The sequence below is a fragment of the Metarhizium album genome (assembly GCF_000804445.1).
Source record: "Metarhizium album ARSEF 1941 chromosome Unknown scaffold_18, whole genome shotgun sequence".
Taxonomy (NCBI): Eukaryota; Fungi; Ascomycota; class Sordariomycetes; order Hypocreales; family Clavicipitaceae; genus Metarhizium; species Metarhizium album.
The window spans coordinates 417828-438275 of NW_024467592.1; the positions used below are offsets into that span (position 1 = coordinate 417828).

Below are 20448 nucleotides of genomic sequence, written 5' to 3' on the forward strand. Positions count from 1 at the left end.
AAGCTTGTTTTGGACGCCTTGAAAGGGCAGACAGGGTCACCGACTTGTCGGCTGTAGATCTGTATATTCCATCCAGTCTTGATGTCTCGCGCACGAGCACCGATGTCTCCAACCATGCGTTGATATGAATCCTTGAGCATACAACAGTACAGCCCTGTACTACTTGGGGGGTCTGAACACACCTTTTCTTCCTTTATCGCCCACGGCTACCGAAGATGCTTTCCAACATGACGGTTTAGCTGCTAATTCTCTCAAAGCAACACGAGTCGGCGTGCGTGTCACTCCAGCGTTATGTGCTACGTGCTGGCCGGATTAGGGATCATATCGAATTCAAGTCATCGCCATGTGTTCAATAGCTATAGTTGATCACCATCGTGCTGAACAAGGCACGCCAATACGTAATGGGCTACAGACGTGCCCGAGGGAATGTCAAATTTGCCATTGTTTAAAGCTTCAATGGGCAATTCCGAACTCTAGCGCTAAATATCCGAGGTCAAAATGTACACGGAGTCCGGCCGGCTCATAGAAGTTGAACTCCGGACGCGACTCGAATTCCGTCGGCCCACAAGGAGCGTCGGCATTCACGGCATTCATTGCGTGAGTGTGAGATTGCCAGCGTTGTATATACTTTTCTCAAGTGTAAGATTGAGATTTATGGCCGTCGGCATATTTTGATATGCACCAAAAGTGTTCAAGAACAAAAAGACTGCATCTACAAAACGCAGCCAAACGTAGTTTTTGCCGCGGAAGAAGACGTCAGCAACTCGAATTGAATGAAGCACAAAAGGGTGCCCTGGCACGATGCAGATTCTTCCACCGACCCTTCGTGAATGTCACACCATCATCAATCATTTCCTTGCCAATGTTTCTCGATGGCGGGATGGACGCGACGCCATATGCTCTGCGGAGACATGTTTGACATACGCCCAGCTCGACGATTACTCCATCAAGTTCGCGAGATATTTGATTCAAATTGGCTTCCAAAAGGGAGACATCATCCTTTGCCGTCATGGCAAATCACCATGGGCCATCGTCTCCTTTCTCGGCATCCTTCGCGCCGGCCTTGCCTTTACACCCGTTGATCCATCATACCCTGCCGCTAGAGTGCAACAAATAGCCAACCAGACAAACTCTCGCTTGATCCTCGAACTATTTTCCTACCAAGAAGTCTCGACTTCTCTCGAATCGCTACAGCTAGATGCGGGGTTCTTCAGATCCCTGGTGGACAATGCGAGTATCGCAGTGCCAGACGTTCAAGGAACCGACTTGGCTTATGTGTTCTTTACGAGCGGATCTACCGGAGAGCCGAAGGGAGTCATGGTCGACCACAAGGCTATCTGCTCCAGCTTGCTGGCTCATGGTCAGCGACTTGGAATGCACCAAGGGACTCGAGCACTGCAGGCAACCTCGTACACCTTCGACCCATGTCTGACGGAGATATTTGCCACTCTCATATATGGAGGATGCGTATGTGTGCCTACAGGCTGGGCTGAGCTTGCGGAATCAATAAATAGACTTCGGGTGAGTTTTCATCAGAGACGTGATGATGCGGAGCCCTAATACGAATCAGGTCAACTGGGCATTCTTCACGCCCTCCGTCATCTCGCTTCTTGCGCCGGAAGACGTGCCGTCTCTTACAACGGTGGCTGTCGGCGGGGAAGCATTAACGCAAGATTGCGTGGATACATGGTCTTCTCGCGTCAAGCTCTTCAACAGTTATGGACCAACTGAGGCTTGCGTATTTAGCTGCATTTCTTCCGTGAGCCCGGATTCATCACCGTCAAACATTGGCTACGCTTCCGGATGCCATGTTTGGGTTGTAGACGCCGAGAATCACAACAGAATATGTGCAGTTGGAGAAGTTGGAGAACTAGTTATTCAAGGCGACATTCTCGCTCGTGGATATCTTGGAAATGCTCAGAAAACGGCAGAAGTGTTTGTACGGTGCGAGGGCGCCTCGAATACCGAGAATCTACCCGGAAGGATCTACAAGACAGGCGACCTTGCCAAGCTCGAGCCAGACGGGTCGATATCATGTCTCGGCCGGAAGGACAGACAGGTCAAGATACAAGGGCAGCGAGTGGAACTAAGAGACATTGAGAGCCACATATTGCAGCACAGTCGCGACAAAATCCAGACGGTGGTCGTTGAGAAGGAAAACAAAAACAACTCCGACTATCTTGTTGCGTTCCTGATCTTGGGTTCATACCGATGGGCTGCCAGAGCCAAAGCAAGCTGGGATACGTGGCTGGGCGACCTGAAATCGCATCTGTCGCGCAGTCTTCCGTCTTACATGGTACCGGATCACTTTGTTCCCATGGAAACATTACCCAAGACGTCTTCCGGGAAAGCAGACCGGGCTGTGTTGCTCGAAATCTTCAGTCGAGCTGTTTCCAAGAATGGACAGCGTCACGCGAGAGATACAAAAGACGAGCAATCGTGCGAGGGTTCAGGTCCTGCCCTAGTATCCATCAAGATGGAAGTGGCACGCGTGCTGTCTTTGGACTTTTGTCATCTGGATTCCAGCAGTAACTTTTTCCAACTTGGCGGAAACTCACTTCTCGCCATTAAACTTGTGGCACGCCTGCGGAGGTCCGGTATCCAACTACCGTTGAAAGCCGTGTTGGACGGGGAGTCTCTTGCAACTCTAGCCACGTCAAGGGCAAGCCGATTGAGGCACGGAAGTCTGGCGACCAGTACATCTCAACCTTTTCACGATCTCGGCGAGGGCTTTGCGACGCCTCGTGGCCTTGGAGAACTTGGGCGTTGGGCCGCAGACCAGTGCGGCCTACCACCTCATGCTATTGAAAGCATACTCCCTTGTACCGCGTTTCAAGAAAGCCTCCTTCCGTCTTTCAACCGCGAGCCTTGTGCCTATGTCACTCAGTACGTGTTCAAGCTACCGCCAAACCTGGACTTGGATCGGTTCAAATCCTGCTGGGCCCATGCCTACAATCAGCTTGGTGTTCTGCGGACAAGAATTCTACTCCCGCCAAACAGGGGCCCAATTCAAGTAATTGTGGATAAACAGATTACGTGGGACTTGCATGATGAGTTAAGCCAGTCGTCGTGCCACATTTCAAGAGCAAAGCTCGGCCTGGGAGGCGAACTCAGCAATTTTGCATTATACACAACAGGCACCGGCCGCTGTTTTGTACTGACCCTTCACCATGTGTTATTTGACGAGTGGTCCCTCCAACTGCTTCTCGACCATGTTGCCCAACTTTACGACGGAAAACAGCAGGCCATCAACCCAGGGGTCTCTTTTGACTCGTATGTCCATTTCTCTATCCGGGCATCGAGAAACCCAGCTTCCAAGGCGTTTTGGCAAAAACACCTTGATGGATTTTCATCGCCGTCGTTTCCAACAATTCCTCGTCCAGATTACCAACCGGAGCTGAGAGACTCGTTGACAATCACCGAACATTGTTCTGCGTCTGCCCTTCTCATTGAAGGCTCTCTGGCCCTTGCGCTCGGGACCTTGACCGGACAGAGGGATGTCTGTTTCGGCACCGTCATGAGTGGTCGTGATGCGGGCATGCCAGGAATTGATGAAGTGCTCGGCCCTACGGTATCAACGCTGCCCTTCCGGATCGCGTGGGACTGTCATCAGAGTATATCTGAATTCGTGGCCGCGCTACGGACGAGACGAGATCTGGTAAGACCGCATGAACAGCTGGGCATCCACAATATCGCCAAGGTCTGTCCTGGAGCAGCAAACGCATGCGACTTCCAGACAATGCTTGTCATACAGGCTCCTTCGCCAAGAGACAAGAGTTATGCGCTCTTCCAAGACCGTGAAGAAACCGAAAACAGAGACTCGCACTCACTCGTGCTGGAGTGCACCATGACGCCATCATCGCTGGTTATAGATGCCAGGTTCGATCCCTCGGTTGTATCTGCAGTCCGCTGCAGGCGACTGCTGCATTCCTGGACGCACATGCTGCGGCAGATGCTGGAGGCAGAATCCGATGCTCGTCTCGCGTCTTTATCTTGGATTAGCGGCGAGGACTTGGCAACCCTTGGCCGGTGGAACGAATCCCTCCCTCCCCCAGTCCGTGGGCTCATACATGATATACTGCCGCACGCGGCGCAGAAACACCCACGAAAAACGGCCGTAGAGTCGTGGGACGGCTCACTCACCTACTCGGAGCTGGACGACGTCTCCTCCAGGTTGGCTGCTGAATTGGTGGCCTGGAACCCGACCAAGATCATTGCTCTCCACTTTCCCAAGGGCATCTCCATGGTCGTTTCCATGTGGGCAGTCTTAAAGGCAGGCCGTGCTTTTCTTCCGCTTGATATAGAGTCACCAGGGGACCGGGTTACAAGCATCATTACACAGTTAGAGAGTCCACTGGTGCTGAGCCATGACTCGACTGCCTTGAAGCGTTTACTTCCTGTCGACTGCTGGACTGTAAACAAGGCCTTCCTGTCCGCACTGCCTGTCTTGCCGGAGAAATGGTCACCCCCCGAGATGTCTGGTCACGATCTTGCCTATGTGATCATGACGTCTGGTTCCACCGGCCGACCAAAAGGTGTCATGATTGAACATCAAAGTGTCATGACCCATCTCACGAGCTCCGCGGCTCGATACTCAATCGATGGCTCTACGAGAATTCTGCAATTCGCCTCTGTTGCTTTCGACATGTGCGTCTACGAAGTGACCGTGTCAGCGTTACACGGCGCCTGTCTGTGTGTGCCCCCTCAAGGAGTTGACGCCGACACTTGGGGCGACTTTGTCCGGCACAAGAACGTCAACTGGTCCTTCTTCACGCCATCCTTCTTGCGCTCCATCAAGCCGGCGAATTTCCCGAGCTTCAAAACTATTATCGTGGGAGGCGAGGCTGTGACTCTGGACGCAGTGGAGAGCTGGGCTCCGCGTGTCAACTTGTTAAACGTGTACGGTCCAACCGAGTGCACGATAACTTGCATGAACGGGCGCATCAGGAGCGACTGCAGCAACAGTTCATCGATTGGCAAGGCCATGGGCTCTGCGTCGTGGATTGTCGACCCCGAGGACCACAATCGTTTGATGCCGCTGGGCGCCGTGGGAGAGTTGCTCATTGAAGGGTTTGTTGTCGGCCGCGGTTACATGAACGACGCCGACAAGACGGCGGCCGCTTTTATCTTGCCGCCTTCGTGGGCCAGCCCTGGACAGTTTGGCCGAGACTTTGCTCGCATGTATAAGACGGGAGATCTGGCTTGCTACGACGACACGGGCAGCCTCGTCTTCGTTGGGCGCAAGGACAATCAGATCAAGCTCCGCGGCCAGAGGCTAGAACTCGCCGAGGTCGAGCACCACGTTGAGAAAGCGGCCAAAGGGCGTCAAAGCCTATGTTTTGTACCTCACGGGGGACCAATGGCCCGGCGGTTGATTGCGGTGATCAGTGCTGGCCGTCGGAACGAACTTGGGAGTCAGTCGAGCCCTAGCATAGTTGCCATGAGGCCGGACCGAGCAATTCGCGCTGACATCCAATCCATCCGCAATCGAGTGTCCAAGGCCGTCCCAGGGTACATGGTTCCGTCTTTCGTTGCGGTCATTCGCGAGATACCCATTGCATTGACTGGTAAGGCAGACCGCAAGGCAGTGGGCTCGTGGATCCAAAATCTTTCCGACACTGAAGCACTGTTCTTTTCGACCGGAGAAGATGTAGCGAGCGACTTGATGAAGGAGGAACCTACAAACAACATTGAGTCGGCGCTGCAGAGCGTTTGGGCCGAGGTGCTCAATATCAGCGCGGATAAGATTGGCATGCATCAGTCGTTCCAGTCGGTTGGAGGCGATTCAATCACCGCCATGCAGGCAGTCGCCAGATGCCGTAATAGAGGGATTTGTATAACCATGAAAAGTCTTCTCCAAGCCAGTGGCATCCGTACCATTGGCGCGGAAGCTTTGGACGGCCCTGTCGACCCTCGGACATCTAGTTCCCTCGTTGAGGGACACGAACAACGCTTTCCTCTGTCGCCACTACAGAAGGCTTACGTTGCCCTGGCGCCGCAGAATCAAGTTCACCACTTCAACCAGACCTGCCAGGTGATGCTACGACATGCTGTGGACGAAAAGTCACTCCAAGCAGCCATGAGGCTCGTGGTGAAGCAACACGCATCATTGCGGACGAGATACAACCTATCCACTCCCGAGGCTTCAACTCAACGGATTGCTGATGCAATTGACGGCTCATTCTCAACGTCATCAACCTGTATGTCGGATATCGAGAGCCTCAACCGCCTTGTATTAGCTATACAGAGCATAATAAACCCAGTCTCGGGTCCAATTATTCATTGCGAACTAGTTTCTGGTCCAGAAGACGCATGTCGTCTCATTCTCGTGGCAACTCATCTAGCAGTTGATATCGTCTCGTGGAGACTCATTTTGGAAGATCTGGAGGCCATACTGGAGGGGAAGTCGCTGAGACCAGTTCCTCCAGGGCTGTTTCGCCAGTGGTGTAAGCGTAGACGTGTACAAGAGCAGACGAAGCTTTCTCTGCCGGTTCCAAATTATAATTACTGGGCGATTGATCCCAGTCATCTCACCTACATGCAAGCCAGGCGGGAGTCTGTCTCACTGAGCACAGGAGCCACTTCACTCTGTCTGGGCAGTAGCAATAATTGTTTACGTACCAAGCCCACAGACCTGTTCATTGCGGCATTGTTGCTGGCGTTCTGCGAAGCTTTCCCTGATAGAGACTCGCCCGCCGTCTGCCTGGAGGGACATGGCCGCCGGCAGGCCCCAGGAGACCCGGATATCTCGGGCACCGTCGGATGGTTCACAGCCGTGACGCCAGTCTATGCACCTTACAAGACAGGGCAGGAAGCGACGGACTTTGCTCGAAAGATCAAGGACGCTCGATTCTGGGCGGAGAGGAATCACGCCGATTTCTTCGGCGACCAGCAGATACTCGATGGCCATTATCCGCGAATCCCCGAGATCATGTTGAACTTCACCGGTGTCGACCAAGAGGGCGACTTTGTGTCCGGCGGAATGTTCACCGCGGACCCGGACTCTTGTGGTGATGACTATGACTTTAGCGGAAATATGCGTCGCTTTGCTATCTTCGACGTAGCCGCAAGTGTGCGACGAGGCCGTCTTCGCTTTGAATTTCTGCACAACCAAGGGATGTCAAAGTCGGCCCGCGTGAAAACCTGGATCTCGGCGTTTTTGGAAACCATCGAGGGACTCGCTGCCAAGCTGGCTGTTACATCGCCCCTGTTAACACAATCAGACTACCCAAATGCTTCACTCACGTACGCTCAGCTACAATGCCTCGAGCTTCATCTCGGCAGCCACAACATAGCTACAGTCGCCTGCAACGGAGACACCAGGCCAAGGGCTACTTCTGTTTTTGCAGCAACGCCAATACAGGAGCAGATATTACATTCACAACAAGTGAATCCCTACTGTTGGCGGCCGACAGTAATCCTCGCCGTTACCACAAGAGACGGATCGCCAGTCAATATGCAGGACTTGCTGGCGGCATGGCGACAAGTCATAACAGCCAATCCTATTCTGAGAACGATCTTTGTACCAAAGCCATGCCCACAGCAAAAATTTGCCGCCGAGGAGTTTCTCAACGTCGTGTTGGACGAGGCCTGCACCATGAGCAGCACCGTCAAAGTTCTCAGTGGCACTGAAAACTTACTCGTGTTACCGCCGACTAAGTGGCGGCCCGGAGAGCCACAACATAGGCTTACGATTCTGCCTCGAGTCGCGCGTCATGCGGTCCTCTGCCGCTGGGAAGTCAACCACGCGCTGATGGACCACGGTTCCATGCCCTCGGTCCTGGCAGCGTTCTCGCGGGCTTACGCAGGCGAGCCCTCTGTCAACGGAGCTACATGTGCCTACCAAAGTTATGCCACGCAGCTCGATCGCCTGGCCAGCGCGGCGGGAGTTGAATTCTGGCAGACATACCTGCAAAGAGCGTTGCCCAGTCGGCTTACGGGCCAAGCGCCACCGAACCGCTCGGTCTATGCGGCCAGATCGACGTTTGCCACTCCAGTTGATCTAACGCTGGCTAACCGGGCCACGGCTCGGGCTTTGGAGACGGCGAACACGACCACGGCTACTGTCTTCCGTCTGGCATGGGCGCGTGTTGTCGCAACCGAAGTAGACCGTGACGACGTCGTTCTCGGCTTCGTCGTCTCCGGTCGAGATGCGCAAATCGACGACATCGACCGGGTGGTCGGTCCTACATTCAACATTATGCCGTGCCGAGTGACAAATATTCATCGTCGCTCCACCAAAGAGTTGCTGCAGTGCCTGCGCGACGATTTCTTAGCTGCCACCGGCCACCAACATAGTCTTGCACGCTACCTGAAAAAGGCAAAACAGCGTGGCGGTCCTTTATTTGACTCCGTAGTGAATTTCAGAAGGCATGTTCAAGCCTCGCCAGACGATCCGGGGGCACTGGTTATTGAGGAACAGCCTGGTAGTCAAGACCCATACGAAGTAAGTGTTTGCTGCCCATCGCTCGACCTGATTTGCTTTACGCTAGGCCTCTTCTGTTGCTCTACTGACGAGGGCGGGGAATAGTATGCTATTGTCTTGGAGATTGATAGTTACAATGGAGTTGAGTGCAACGCAAGTCTGACCTGCTGGCCTGATGTCGTATCCAAAGGCTTCGCAGACAAGTTATCGGCGGCCTTGACCAGGGAGGTATTGAGGATTGTAGACGATATAACATTGTTTTAAGGACCTTGGAGCGATAACAAGGTTACAATGCGGCTTGAATGTCTTGAAATTCCCTTTGTAGTAAAATATCCGGTGGGTTATGCGTAACCAAATATTTCGATGGGGTGAGGCGATAGCTGCCTCGCTGTTTCGACACGGGCTTGTGAGTCTGTGGGCCTAGATGTAGGTCTTTTAGATCTAGTCTGGACGGCTCGTATTGGTCGTTCGGTTGATCGGCGCTTTGCCAATTCATCTGTCCTACTGAGGTCGCTCGCAGACAGCTTCGATATCGGTGGCGGTTGCTAAATGCAGGAAAAGCAGGCACAAATGCATGGTGATTTTTGCCCACAATCCGCTGTAGTAGCAGTCGGATTCGACGATGTTGACAACTGCAACGGCAGTCTAATTCAATGACGGCGGCATCTGGCGGCCTGATTCAATGCCGTTGATAACTGCAACAGCAGTCTGATTTACCAACAGCTGCATCTGGGAGTCCAGGTTGTTGATGCTGAGAGCTGCAGCGTCCATTCAGTTAGAAGATAGCTGCAACTGGCAGACCAATCCAACGACAGCTACGTCCGGCTGCACAATTCGATGTATCGCAGCGCAGCATCGCGGGCTTTATTTCGTCCCTTTGAACAGCAAACCGTCTCATCCACGCACTCGCTCAATGCCCGAGACAATACGAGGGCCAACAGCCCGCCATCGTCTGTTAATTTCGGGCTATGGCTATTCGGCACGCTCATGGCCACTTACAGATTTCTCCAGCTCACATTTCAGTGACAAGATTAGAGACGGACTTGTGACCACATGCTGCAACAGGTCGGAGACGCCAGGCTCCGAAGCGAAGCCTTGTGGGTGTCTCGGCCGGCAGGGCGGCTCAACAAAGTAGTAGCAGCCATCATGTAGTGTCCAGCATGCTTCCAAGTTTCAAGGCAGCTGCAGCTGCAGTCATCACAATTCGCCACATTGTCCGCCTGATACCTCACCCCAGTGGGCATGTTTTGGCCGTGCCAGGTACGCGCTGGTACTAGAGATTCGCCGGAGACGATGGGCCGTACAGTCTATCCATCTGGTCGCCAGACAGATTGAGTCGTCTTTACAGGAAAAGAGGCGCAGCAGGTCAGTGACGATACGGAGCACCGACGGCGAACATTGATTCTGTGTGGACGGCAACACAAAGGAACCGCAAAAGCGGTGACGAGAGGCATGCCAAGACATTCGTGGATGGCAATGATGCACTGTAATGCACAGCTGCGGGTTAAGTTCTTACGTAAGCCTCGTCTTGCCAAATCGGGTTATTGCCGACTAGCGGATGGCCGCCGCCATCGTGACGAATCTGACGATCCCTTCCCTTCGGCTCCCTCCAGAGCAGGGGGACCGTTCGAGGATGCAAGTCAACCACGGAGCAGAGTGGAAATTGCCCACGCTATCGAGCCTGAGCGCAGTTGCACTATCCTGACCGCCGTGCGGTGTTCTTGAGCCCCGCCCCAGAGATTGGCTCTCTTCCGACATTTTGTATATACGCCATGATTCTTTCGCGTACTGGCAAGTATTCCTTGCTGCAGGGCTCCGGCCGGCGTGCGAGGAAACGTGCCAGGCGACCTTGGCCTCTGAGTTTGCGCCATTGGCTGGTTACATATACCCATATGACCATGGCTTGATATCTCGTGCCTTCTGACTTGTCACCATTGGACTTCGTTCCTGTACTTGGCACTGTGCTCGATATAAGCAAAGAGTAAAAGTAAGTATGCTTCTACAAAAGCTTCTATCCAGCGCGCTCTCTCTGGCGGTAGACTCGAGTCATACTCTTCTCACCCTCAAGCCAGGTCACCTACGTTGTATAGGGCATTGAGGCGGCACGACTCGCTCGGCAGCCGACTATTTTTAGCATGATGTAAGCCATGCAGCGCCTTGTGCCGCACGTCTGCCTCGCCAGCCCATCAAAATTCCCGGGAGTAAGTAGGCGACTGTTGACGTGAAGTGGCTAGAAATATCAACCGCCGGAACGGCAAGCCAAGGGCATGCGAGCCATGTCGGAAGGTCAAGATGCGATGCGATCACAAGGTTCCCATATGCGGGCGGTGCAGCGAAAAGTCCATTGCGCACCAGTGCTACTATCATCCTGCACCGCTGACAAGGCCAAGTAGGCCTAGGGCAGGCACAGGTGGTAACAGTATCAATGCTTCCTCTCAAGACATGACCTTCACGTAAGTTCGTCCGGGCCTGCAGAGGGCTGCAAGAACAAAGGTCTGGGAGCATTGTCTCATGACGCCGACATGATCTAGGACTGACAACACCAGCGATGGCCAGGTCTACAGTACTCAGCCACTCCCTACTTCTGCAGGTACATGCGCACAAAACCGAATCCTCGCCTCATCGCCGTCATCAATCGTCGTAGAGCCGAGCTACCAGTTCGGCCTGGTTGACATCTCGATGCAAGCCCACACCCCTCTGAGCCCCCCAGCTTCTGAAATTCCCATCAAACTCTCGGGGCCGAGGGTTGATGTTGCGTTGAAGGAGGTGCTGGGGAAACTGAGCGAGATAGACTTAATCTCTGCGCTTGTTCGTTATTGGTACGAAACCAGCCCGATGTGTTTCTTGCCCGCCAAATTCATCTACCAGGCGCTTGAGTCCCTCGACTTAGCCAGTAGCCGCTTGAAACAAGGATTCATCGAAGTGGGCAAATTAGGTGCTGATATCATCGATGCAACATCGAAGCCACTTCAAGCCAATTTGGACGCCGGCTCGTCGGACCCTTCATCTCTTTTCACCACCTCGTCTTTGAGGCTAGAGATAATCGGGCTGTTGTTGACCACAGCGGCACTGGCCGCCCTTCAAATACCGGCAGCTGATGGCTTATTGGCCTCGGTGCACATGAGAAAAAATGACCGACGACGCTTCGCTGCGAGTATGCTTGCCGCCAGTGATTCTTGCATTGCCCTGTGCGACGGGATTTTCGACATCAACGACGGCATGATCTGGTTGAGACTGGAAAACCTCATGCTCATTATGAAGATGTATGGAATGAAGAGTAAGCGGCAGCTCCCCAAAACCCCTCGTGGCTGCTGCATGCTAAACTCCTGTCTGTTCAGGCCATCGCTGTTGGCTCCGTTCTGGAGAGCTAATTAGTAATTTGCTGGTGTTAGATCTGCATCGCGATGCTCCCGAGGCTCCCCAAAAGGTGACGGTGTTGGGGGAGATACGGGCAAGGGTATTCGCCTTCTCATACGACATTGACAAACTCTTGTCATATACCCTGGAGAAGCCGCCGAGATTGCCATTGCATTACTGCAATAGGCGTCTGCCCCTCCACCTCCGGGATGAGCATTTGCTAGCTCATGGGCCCGCGCAAGGTGTCTCGATCAGCTCCTTGTCGAGCGACGGCTGGAGTCGCGATGCCAACTTCCACCCAACGGCATGGCTGCGGGCTCGGCGCATACTGGCCACATCGAGGGAAGAAATCCTGTCCATCCACCTAGGCGCCAAAATGGCCCACGACGAAACCGTGATGAAGCTCAGGTTTGTGACTCGGCCCGTGCTCCATTCACCGAGCTAACGCCTAGATGCAGGTCAATATCTCAGCACGTTCAAGAGTCATGGGAAAAGTTTCCTCAGTACTTACGATACGACGAAAGCTGCTGGGACTCTCCTCTTTCGAGCAGCGTTTGCTCTACGCTCCTGGCCCTGTACCTAGAGTATCTAGATCTTGTTCTGCACGTCGAGAAGCTGATACACGCCACCACAACCAAGAACAACACGGCGGCCTTGATGGCAGCTACATCACTGCTAACGGCTGTCGTGACGTCCTCCAAGCAGCTGCTGAGGTGCGGCGCCTATGCAGACCACGTCTGGAATGTAAGAAACCACCACCACTTCCCGATACTGTTCGCTGTCTCGGCCCTTGTCCTACGGCATGAAGTTCCCTCCGCAACCCCCCAGTATCTGCGTGGGCTTGCCAAAGCTAACTGTTTGTGCTTCAGTTGTCCTTTTACGGGCTAGCCGCCGGCACACCGCTTGTAACCGCGCTGAAAGAGAGCGCCGAGCTCGGGCGAAACGTAGCATGCCCCTTGTCATGGTCGCAGTTGTGTCGAGAACTCAGCGTACTTGCCACTGACCTCGAAGGTGTCGTCCAGTCCGGCGAGGCCACTTGTCTCGACTGCAAAGAAGGCAGTGAGCTGCTGTCAAGTACGCTGGACCAGGCGTTGAACGCGTGCATCGTCACCGCTACAACTACGAGCTCGTATGTTTTGTCTGGCGGAAGTCTGCAGAGCTTCGAGGAATTCTCCAACGAAACAACCGACTCAGGTAATGTAGTATCGTCTAATCAAGTTTCGAATTCAAGTAGCGCAGATTTTAGTATTGATCATCCATTCCTAGACCTAAGCTCATTTGGGACCTGAGGCAAAATCTATAAAGTGGCAAGACACAGGACCTAGAAATAGCACGTATGCCGCATGGTTACACTAGGGATATAGTTAAAAGTGTTCGATTTCTACAGCCAATCGCAGTCACTTCGTCTGGGTTTGTAGGTAGAGAGTATATTAGGGCTTGTACAGCCTATAACATGTACTACTATACCCTATACTCTACACACTATACTAAGCGTATAATATAAATATTTTAGTAAGTTATAAGCCTAAAAGCTCTAAAGCTTTTACTACTACTTCTTGTATAAGAGTAAGCTCTCTAAGTGGGTATTTATGAGACGAAAAGCAGAACCGCTCGACACTAGTCGCTCTCTATAGCAGCAGGGAGCGCAGAACTTAAAATACTTAAATGTCCCCTGAAATAAGCCTAAATCTAGATAGCTAGTTGTCATATAATATTTAGGTATATTTTAGAGCTAAGCTCCAAGCTATGAAATTATAAAATAGCTAGTTTAAATATTAAGTAATTTAAATAAGTTTTAGTTTTATTATTATAAAATACTTTAGAATTAATTTTTTTTATTTCCTACGTAATTATTTTATCTCTGAACTTGACTGTTATAATTCTCAAAACTTCTATTACACAATTACCTCTAGCAATGTAATAAGACCTTATAGTTAAAGCTAAATAATCTATAGCTTCTCTTTCTAGAAAGAGATACTTGTTACCTTTCTAGCTTAGAACTTATTTACTTTACATTAGCGAATTTAGAGCAGGGCAACTGAGTCGTGTCACTCGGGACTTGGTCTTCTCCGTGCTAACCAGCCTCGGTGATAGCATCATCGCTATCGCGGGCCTCGATGCGCACGCATACAGGTCGTGGAGAGGCAGGGGAAACCACGGGCGGATGTGACTCAAAGACTTCTCGAGTCACAGTTTGTCCAACTTGCCAGGCTCCTGGGGCTCAATGTCGAGACTCGAGATCGATCGAACTGACAAGACCCATGAGGACATATTAGATTGGCTTTGTAATCTCAGTATGTTTCACCTTGGCAGCACCAAAGTCCTAGGCTCATCATTGCAGGTCTGAAGTGGCTTCTGGTCTTTGACAACGCCGATGACGCGCCTTTACTGAAGAAACATTGGCCTTGCGGCAGCATTGTTACCACAAGGACTGCGTTTCCGAGCCAGGACAGCCTTGCTTTGCACGGCATTCACGTAGCCTCGTTCACCGTTGATGCTGGAGCCAACTTCCTGCTACAATCATCTCACCCGTTCGAGAAGGACTGACCGGCGGTGCTGCGAATAGCTGAGATCTTTCACGGGTTCCCTCTGGGCCTACAACGAGCGTTTTATTTCATGCGGAGCCAGCCCTGTTCAGCGCAAGATTATGTGTCGCTCTGGGGACAGAGGAGACGCCGTCTCGAAAGAACAACCGTGCCGGACTACTCCAAGACGATTTTCGACGCTTGGGATATATCTCTGGGTGCGCTGAGCGGCGACGCGGCAAACCTGCTGGATCTGCGGACCTTTTTCGACCCCGACTCCGCGCCGCTCGGACTGCTTGGAGAATCTGGTGCACTTTCGCCCTTCACAAGCTTCCTGGCGGATCATTTGCAAAGCCTGGACGCGACAAACTGCCTCGCGAGGCAGTCTCTTGTTCGTGTCACCACTCCAGGTCCGGTTCTTTCCCTCCACAGGTTCTTTCAAGACGTCGTCTTGAGCCGACTCATGGCAAACATGCCCAAATATGACCCAGTCATGGTCTCCCAATGGCGCTTGTAGATGGCGCCGTACCGCTGGATGACTAACTCTCCATGAAGCACGTGGGCTCGTGGGAGAAATGTGAGCTCTTCATACCGCACCCGGAGCACATGTACGGGCGCATGTCGGGCGGAGCATCGGCCACGGCCTTGAATTTGCTCGTGAGCATTACATGGCGCATCGCCGGGTGAGTGACACCAACTGCGGATGGCCATGGACCGTCACGGCTAAGATTTGCCGGCGAGAGCTGCAGCTACTGTCACGAGACTGGACAGTACTCCCTTGGCGAGTCTCTGCTACGCAAGGCCAAGATGACGGCCACATCGCAGAGCGGTGTCCGTCCCAGTCTGCTGTCCAAGATTCGTTACTACGCCGGCCGCGTTTGCCAAGAGACCAATGAGCCCGGCCAAGCCGTGGCTAGTTTTCGCATGGCGATAGACTTGTGGGATCCAGAGGCTCGTTCGTTTTCGTGCAGAAACGACGACGCGTATCTCGCCATAGCTATACCTGTATCCATTTCAGTCTGAGCTCTTTGTTCCACGCTCAGCCTGAGCCAAGTTTCTACTGGTTGCCGCTCGGCCATGCATATTTTGACGTCTGTGGAGGGGAAAAGCAACGTGAATACGTCTGCTGACCAGCTGCCAGCCGAGATCACCAAAGCATCACGGGGTACACGAGTTGGCTTATGGTTGGCCGATGTCCTTGTGCGGATATCGACTGCAGATAGCCCGACAATGCTTGAACGAGGCTCTCGATGCACGCGAGTCACTTCGGAATCGGTCATGAATTGTACACCAAGCTGTTTACAACGCTTCCTGAGAAGGCGGCAGAATCTCAGGGCATCTCTGTGGCGTTTTGATTGATTAGAGGATCCGAAACATCAAAGGGTACGTTGTTGGTCGAGACTTACACTTGGGTCCTGAGCCAGGTGGGAAGATTGCCTGCGTCTTCCTCCCGCTTGACAGGAAACGGCAGTCGAGGATTTGATGGGTCGTAGTTATCTTGGAACAGGGAATATATCTTGGGTCGTGAGTAGCTAAAGAGCTGTTTGCCTTGATTTTCCGCGGCAAACTGTTGATGCAGGCCGTATGATAACTCGGCCAGAGGAACGGTGTCGGTGGGGAAGCTAAACGCTCCGAGAGCCCCTTCGCATTGACCGGACGCGCCCGGGCATATTGTTGACGCCTGTTCAACGACGATGATTCGCCCCGTACTCGAGGCATTACTAGTCCGTTGGTGAGTACTATTTGGCAAGGCCAGGGCAAGCGAATAAGCCGTCGAGAGGCCAATGATGCCGCCACTGATGATTACTGTTTGTGGTACACACATCAGGGCCTGAGCCATGTGCGTAGGAGCACGTCTAGTCTGGTCGTTGCTGCACGTGGCGTGCGAGAGCTAGGAGGAAATGAAGCTCGAAGGGGGAAGGAGGAAGAGTGGTGAGGGGGGTTAGGGTTGGGGAGTGTGAGGCCTGGTGACGGTCCCTGCCACTGGTCGGTGTGAGGCTAGAGTATTACGTAATACTAGACCCAGGCCCTTGGCGTCGCGTCGTCCACAACCTCATGAAGGCTAGTAGAGTAATAACTCGTCGCATCGCACCCGACTCGGTCGGAATTTTACGGTCACGACTCACGACTCACCACAAAAGACGCCGCCCAAGGCAGAGATTAGCCATTAAGGAGCTTGCACTAATCACACAGAGGGGGAAGTGTTTCTCCTGTTGTCGCCCTACGGATTATCAATGTGCGTTTTCCAAAGGCGAATGGGCAGGGCCATCTGATGGCTGGACTCGAAACTTTTTGTTCTCTGGCGACCTGACAGGTATCCTGTTTGATTTTTTCTCCCTCGTCTTTAGGAGCGGCATCATGGGTTGTCCCCACCCGACGCCCTTCTTTTACTTGGCATTCATTGTGCTACTGTTTGAATTTCAAGAGCAAGTTCAGTTCCCTACTAGTTAATATCGGTCTTCTCGAGAACCCCATATGCCAGCGCCATTATTTTCGGCAAGGGCTGACGGATCTGCCCGTCGATGAGACCCTTTGCAAAATAGCTCCGGTTCAGCATGGACTGGCCGTGACTAGAGCATGACTTAGTTCCTTGAGCGCGCTTCCCAGTGAGTGGCCTCCGACTGTTGGGCATGGATCCTTCACTGACCGTTAAACCTCGACGTTGGCTCAAGTGCTCTGCCTGGGTCCGATTTTCGGCTCCTTGGCCGATTCTACGGGCCGCCGGCCGGTTCTTGCCATTGTCATCGTTGGCATGATGCTCTGCATGGCTCGGATCTATGTGGTTTGTCGGTACCAAGTAGCTCCGTTGTGCCACGCAACTGTTCCGTTGCATTTCCTTAACGACAGCAAGCAGGCAGGCAGGTTTTGGACGTCATTACCTACCGAGCTCGTATGGCTCACAGCCCTGCTGCGAAGCATTGGAGGGGGGCCCTTCATGGCCATTGCTCCAAATGCCTTTTTTGCAGCCGACTTCAGCGACGAAAACACTAGGTATAGCATTTCGTCTTTGGGGTATGCTTCAAGTCGCCAGCTGATATCCGGCATAGAGGCCAAACCATGTACCTTCTCTTTTGCTTCAAGTTTGCCGCCGAACTCGTGACCCCTCGGATAGCGTCTCTTCTCTTAGCTCACTCACTCTGGCTGCCTTACCTCTTGAGTGGTTTGGCTCTGTTCATGACATTGCCTGTGCTTAAAGCCATGCCGAAATCTACACCTCGTCCATCGTCAGATGTCGACCATGGCCAACTGCCGCGTCCAAACCTACGGCACCGTCTGGCCTCGTATACCAATATAATTCGATCCAGAGGAGTCTGCCTGGCACTCTTAACCGCTTTTTAAGTCCAGATGAGATATAACGCCATTCAGATACTACCTCCACTCGTATCTGTCAAGTTTGGATGGACGCTCCCGAAGGTATTGACAATCTCTTCCTCCCAAACTATATTCGCTAACAGTCCGAGGCCACCAAACTCCTCTCCGTCGTTCCAGGCATTAGTCTGGTGACATAGATTATCGCTTTGTTCCTTAATGGACCATCTATTCAATCACGGGCCATCAGCTCCAGGCTGCATCCTCAACATCATCCGCATCAGCTGCCTCGTGCTCGTTTCAGGAGTTTCTACGATGGCTATATTGCCAGGAATTGCCTGGCCAATTTCGGGCAGGAGCATCGTCAACCTGGTCTCATCATCCATTACTTAAATGACAAATTCCTACAGGCTTGGCCCTTTTTTCTCTCGGGTTCAATATTCGACCTCCCATCCTAGTCGTCATGGCTACCTACGTCGATGCGCCCGCTCATATGGCCCGAGTATACACTGTCTTATCGATGATCGAGACCGTTGCCCACATGGCAGGCAGTCTGCTCATCGAGAACATATGGGGAATCAGCGTCGGACTAGACTCCCGATGGCTTGCGTTACCGTTCTTGGTCCTAGCGGTAAGGAACGCACGCTTTCAGTTTCCAGTCGAATCATCAATAACAGCATGAGCAGGTGATTTTCGTAGTTGCCACTTTCACTTCGTCTCTTCTTCCGCATTCGCAATGCGAGGCCAATTCGGAGGCCGAGAGGAAGAATCTGATTGAGGATGACTTGTTGGTCTGGCCGCAAGGGTATTTTAGAAACCCAAGGATCCATAGTGCCAAAGTGTGTTGTGTGCGAATCGAGATGCACTTGCTCCAGGCCCTCAGGCGAGCGTTTGTCACATCAAGGGTCTCGCAACGCTAGATATTGTGTCGCGGCTCCCTCGTACATCATGGCTGGTGTAAGAAGACACGATTGCCGGCTCCGGCTATGAATAGCTTGCACGCGACCTTTCTCGACAGAATGCATTTGTACTTGGCAGCCAACTAAGCTTTCGACCTGAAATCAAGACGACAGTTTCTATCGTAATCACACATTCGCAGGCGTGTGCACTTTTTGGTCGGTACGCAGTGGATTAGCTACAGGAATGTCAGTCAGCATAGCGCTGCTGAAGCAGGGTGGGAAAGCCTACCTTGAAGCTGCTGTTCCCGCCATCGTTTCGTTTTGCCTTGGCATTCTGTCATCATCAGCACAAGGTCCCTCCGGGCAGCCCAAGCTTGGCAAGAATTGCTTCACTTACCTCTGTTATCCTGTATCTTCCGTCAAAAAAACCCATTGAGGGATGACTTTTAAAATACAGACGTTTCGGCCACAATTCTGCTCTATTGTCTCGGCGCTTTACCCAGATGGTTGAAGCCGAGTCCCCGACATCCGGCAAGTATGGCGTTTGCATTGGCTTGTCCCTGTATAGACGCGGCGTGCGATCTTCCTTGGCTGCAAACTCGCCGAGAAGCCTGACTCCCATGTAGTAAAGACCAGCAGCAGCTTCACAGTTTGGGATCAAGGGGATGCGGAGGAAATCATCCCAACTGGGACATGTGCTAGACATGCTGTGCGGCCAAGGAGTTCAAGTCAGCATCCGGGTCTGCAGCGCCTACACACCACCACATGGGCCGGGGCGGCGACGACTCACTCCTTGAAGAAGTTTTCATCCACAGAAGCCCTGACAGATTCGAAGAAAATCCCCACAGGCTTGAGGTTGCGGTAGCAGAAGTCGTGTTTTATGCAGGCTGGGGCAAACGAGCCCGCCAGACTGGCCTGGTTGGGCACGATTGTGCACGCGTCGGTTGTCCAGTCGAACTGGAACTGTTGGACAAACGGCGTGTCCCTGGTGTCTCTGAACTTGGAGAAACTGTCGAGGTCAGAGTCGAAGCACACGTGCTGCAGCAACTGGACTCTTTGCACCCATTTGTCCTTGTCGCGTTCAGGCCCAATTCCACAAGCTGGGTTCTCTAGTGTCCAGGCGAGAGACGCTGCCGTTACCAGAAGGCCGCATAGTACGATCCTCATTTTGGCCAATTTGATCTTGTCCCAGAGGCAGAGGTGCGACGACAAGCTGCAGCTCTGTGGCATATCGAGCAGGCACGCCTCGATATATCTCGAGTTCTTGCGTACTTTGAAAACACACGTTCCCATTGACGTCGGTGCCAATGTCCAATTAGCAACTGCCAAGCCTAGCTTTAGCTTAGGCGCACCGCACCGGCTTGCCAGGGGACTCGCGTCACATCATGGTCCCGGATGATGCCGAATGGTAATAGTTTTGGCTGATATAGCACCACAGCCTAAAATTGCTCTATGCCATGCTACTTATGCGGAATGTCAAAGATGACTGTTGCGTACTACACAACTGACTCGTATAGCGCTAGTAACTACATCCTTGACTAATATTGCGCCATGCTATGCCGTGCTCCGTACTGTGCTGTGCCATGCTGTGCCATGCTATGCTATGCTATGCTAACTACATGTTTTGTACCGAGGCTGTGGATTCCTTCCTTTCAAACTGCCTCATATAAGAGATGAGAGACTTGCTCCTCAAGCTCTCTAACCGGCTTGGCAAATTACCAGCTGCTTATTTCTCTATTTTCTTCCTGCAAAGTCTGTTGCGACGCTCCCTCTTTGCTCTTCCCAATGAAGGCACTTACTCTTTCCTTGGTCTCGCTGAGTCCATCCTTGCTGGCCTTTACTCGAGCAGCCTCCCTGAAACCTTTCCACGGGCTGCCCACCGAAAAGCAGTTCCGTAGTCTAGACTGCTTGAGACTACCCGACAACACGACCG

The 20448-nt window shown here is 52.6% G+C and overlaps 3 protein-coding genes across 3 annotated transcripts; 2 read left to right on the forward strand and 1 right to left on the reverse strand.

Moving 5' to 3' along the window:
• Positions 1-801: 801 nt before the first annotated feature.
• Positions 802-8571, forward strand: MAM_06182 (Amino acid adenylation; the record flags this gene model as incomplete). Its single annotated transcript, XM_040824980.1, has 3 exons — positions 802-1521; positions 1571-8446; positions 8557-8571. The coding sequence occupies 3 exons, from the start codon at positions 802-804 to the stop codon at positions 8569-8571; spliced, it is 7611 nt and encodes a 2536-aa protein (XP_040677143.1).
• A 2146-nt stretch (positions 8572-10717) lies between these two features.
• Positions 10718-15330, forward strand: MAM_06183 (uncharacterized protein; the record flags this gene model as incomplete). Its single annotated transcript, XM_040824981.1, has 8 exons — positions 10718-10878; positions 10972-11702; positions 11818-12190; positions 12241-12526; positions 12652-12976; positions 14349-14803; positions 14863-14990; positions 15057-15330. 8 exons carry the CDS (start codon positions 10718-10720, stop codon positions 15328-15330), a joined length of 2733 nt encoding a protein of 910 aa, XP_040677144.1.
• Positions 15331-18701: 3371 nt separating this feature from the next.
• MAM_06184 (Phospholipase A2) lies at positions 18702-19682 on the reverse strand (the record flags this gene model as incomplete). The annotated part of the gene is made up of 5 exons (XM_040824982.1): positions 18702-18751; positions 18805-18849; positions 18913-18922; positions 19015-19222; positions 19306-19682. 5 exons carry the CDS (start codon positions 19680-19682, stop codon positions 18702-18704), a joined length of 690 nt encoding a protein of 229 aa, XP_040677145.1.
• Between the last annotated feature and the right edge of the window lie 766 nt (positions 19683-20448).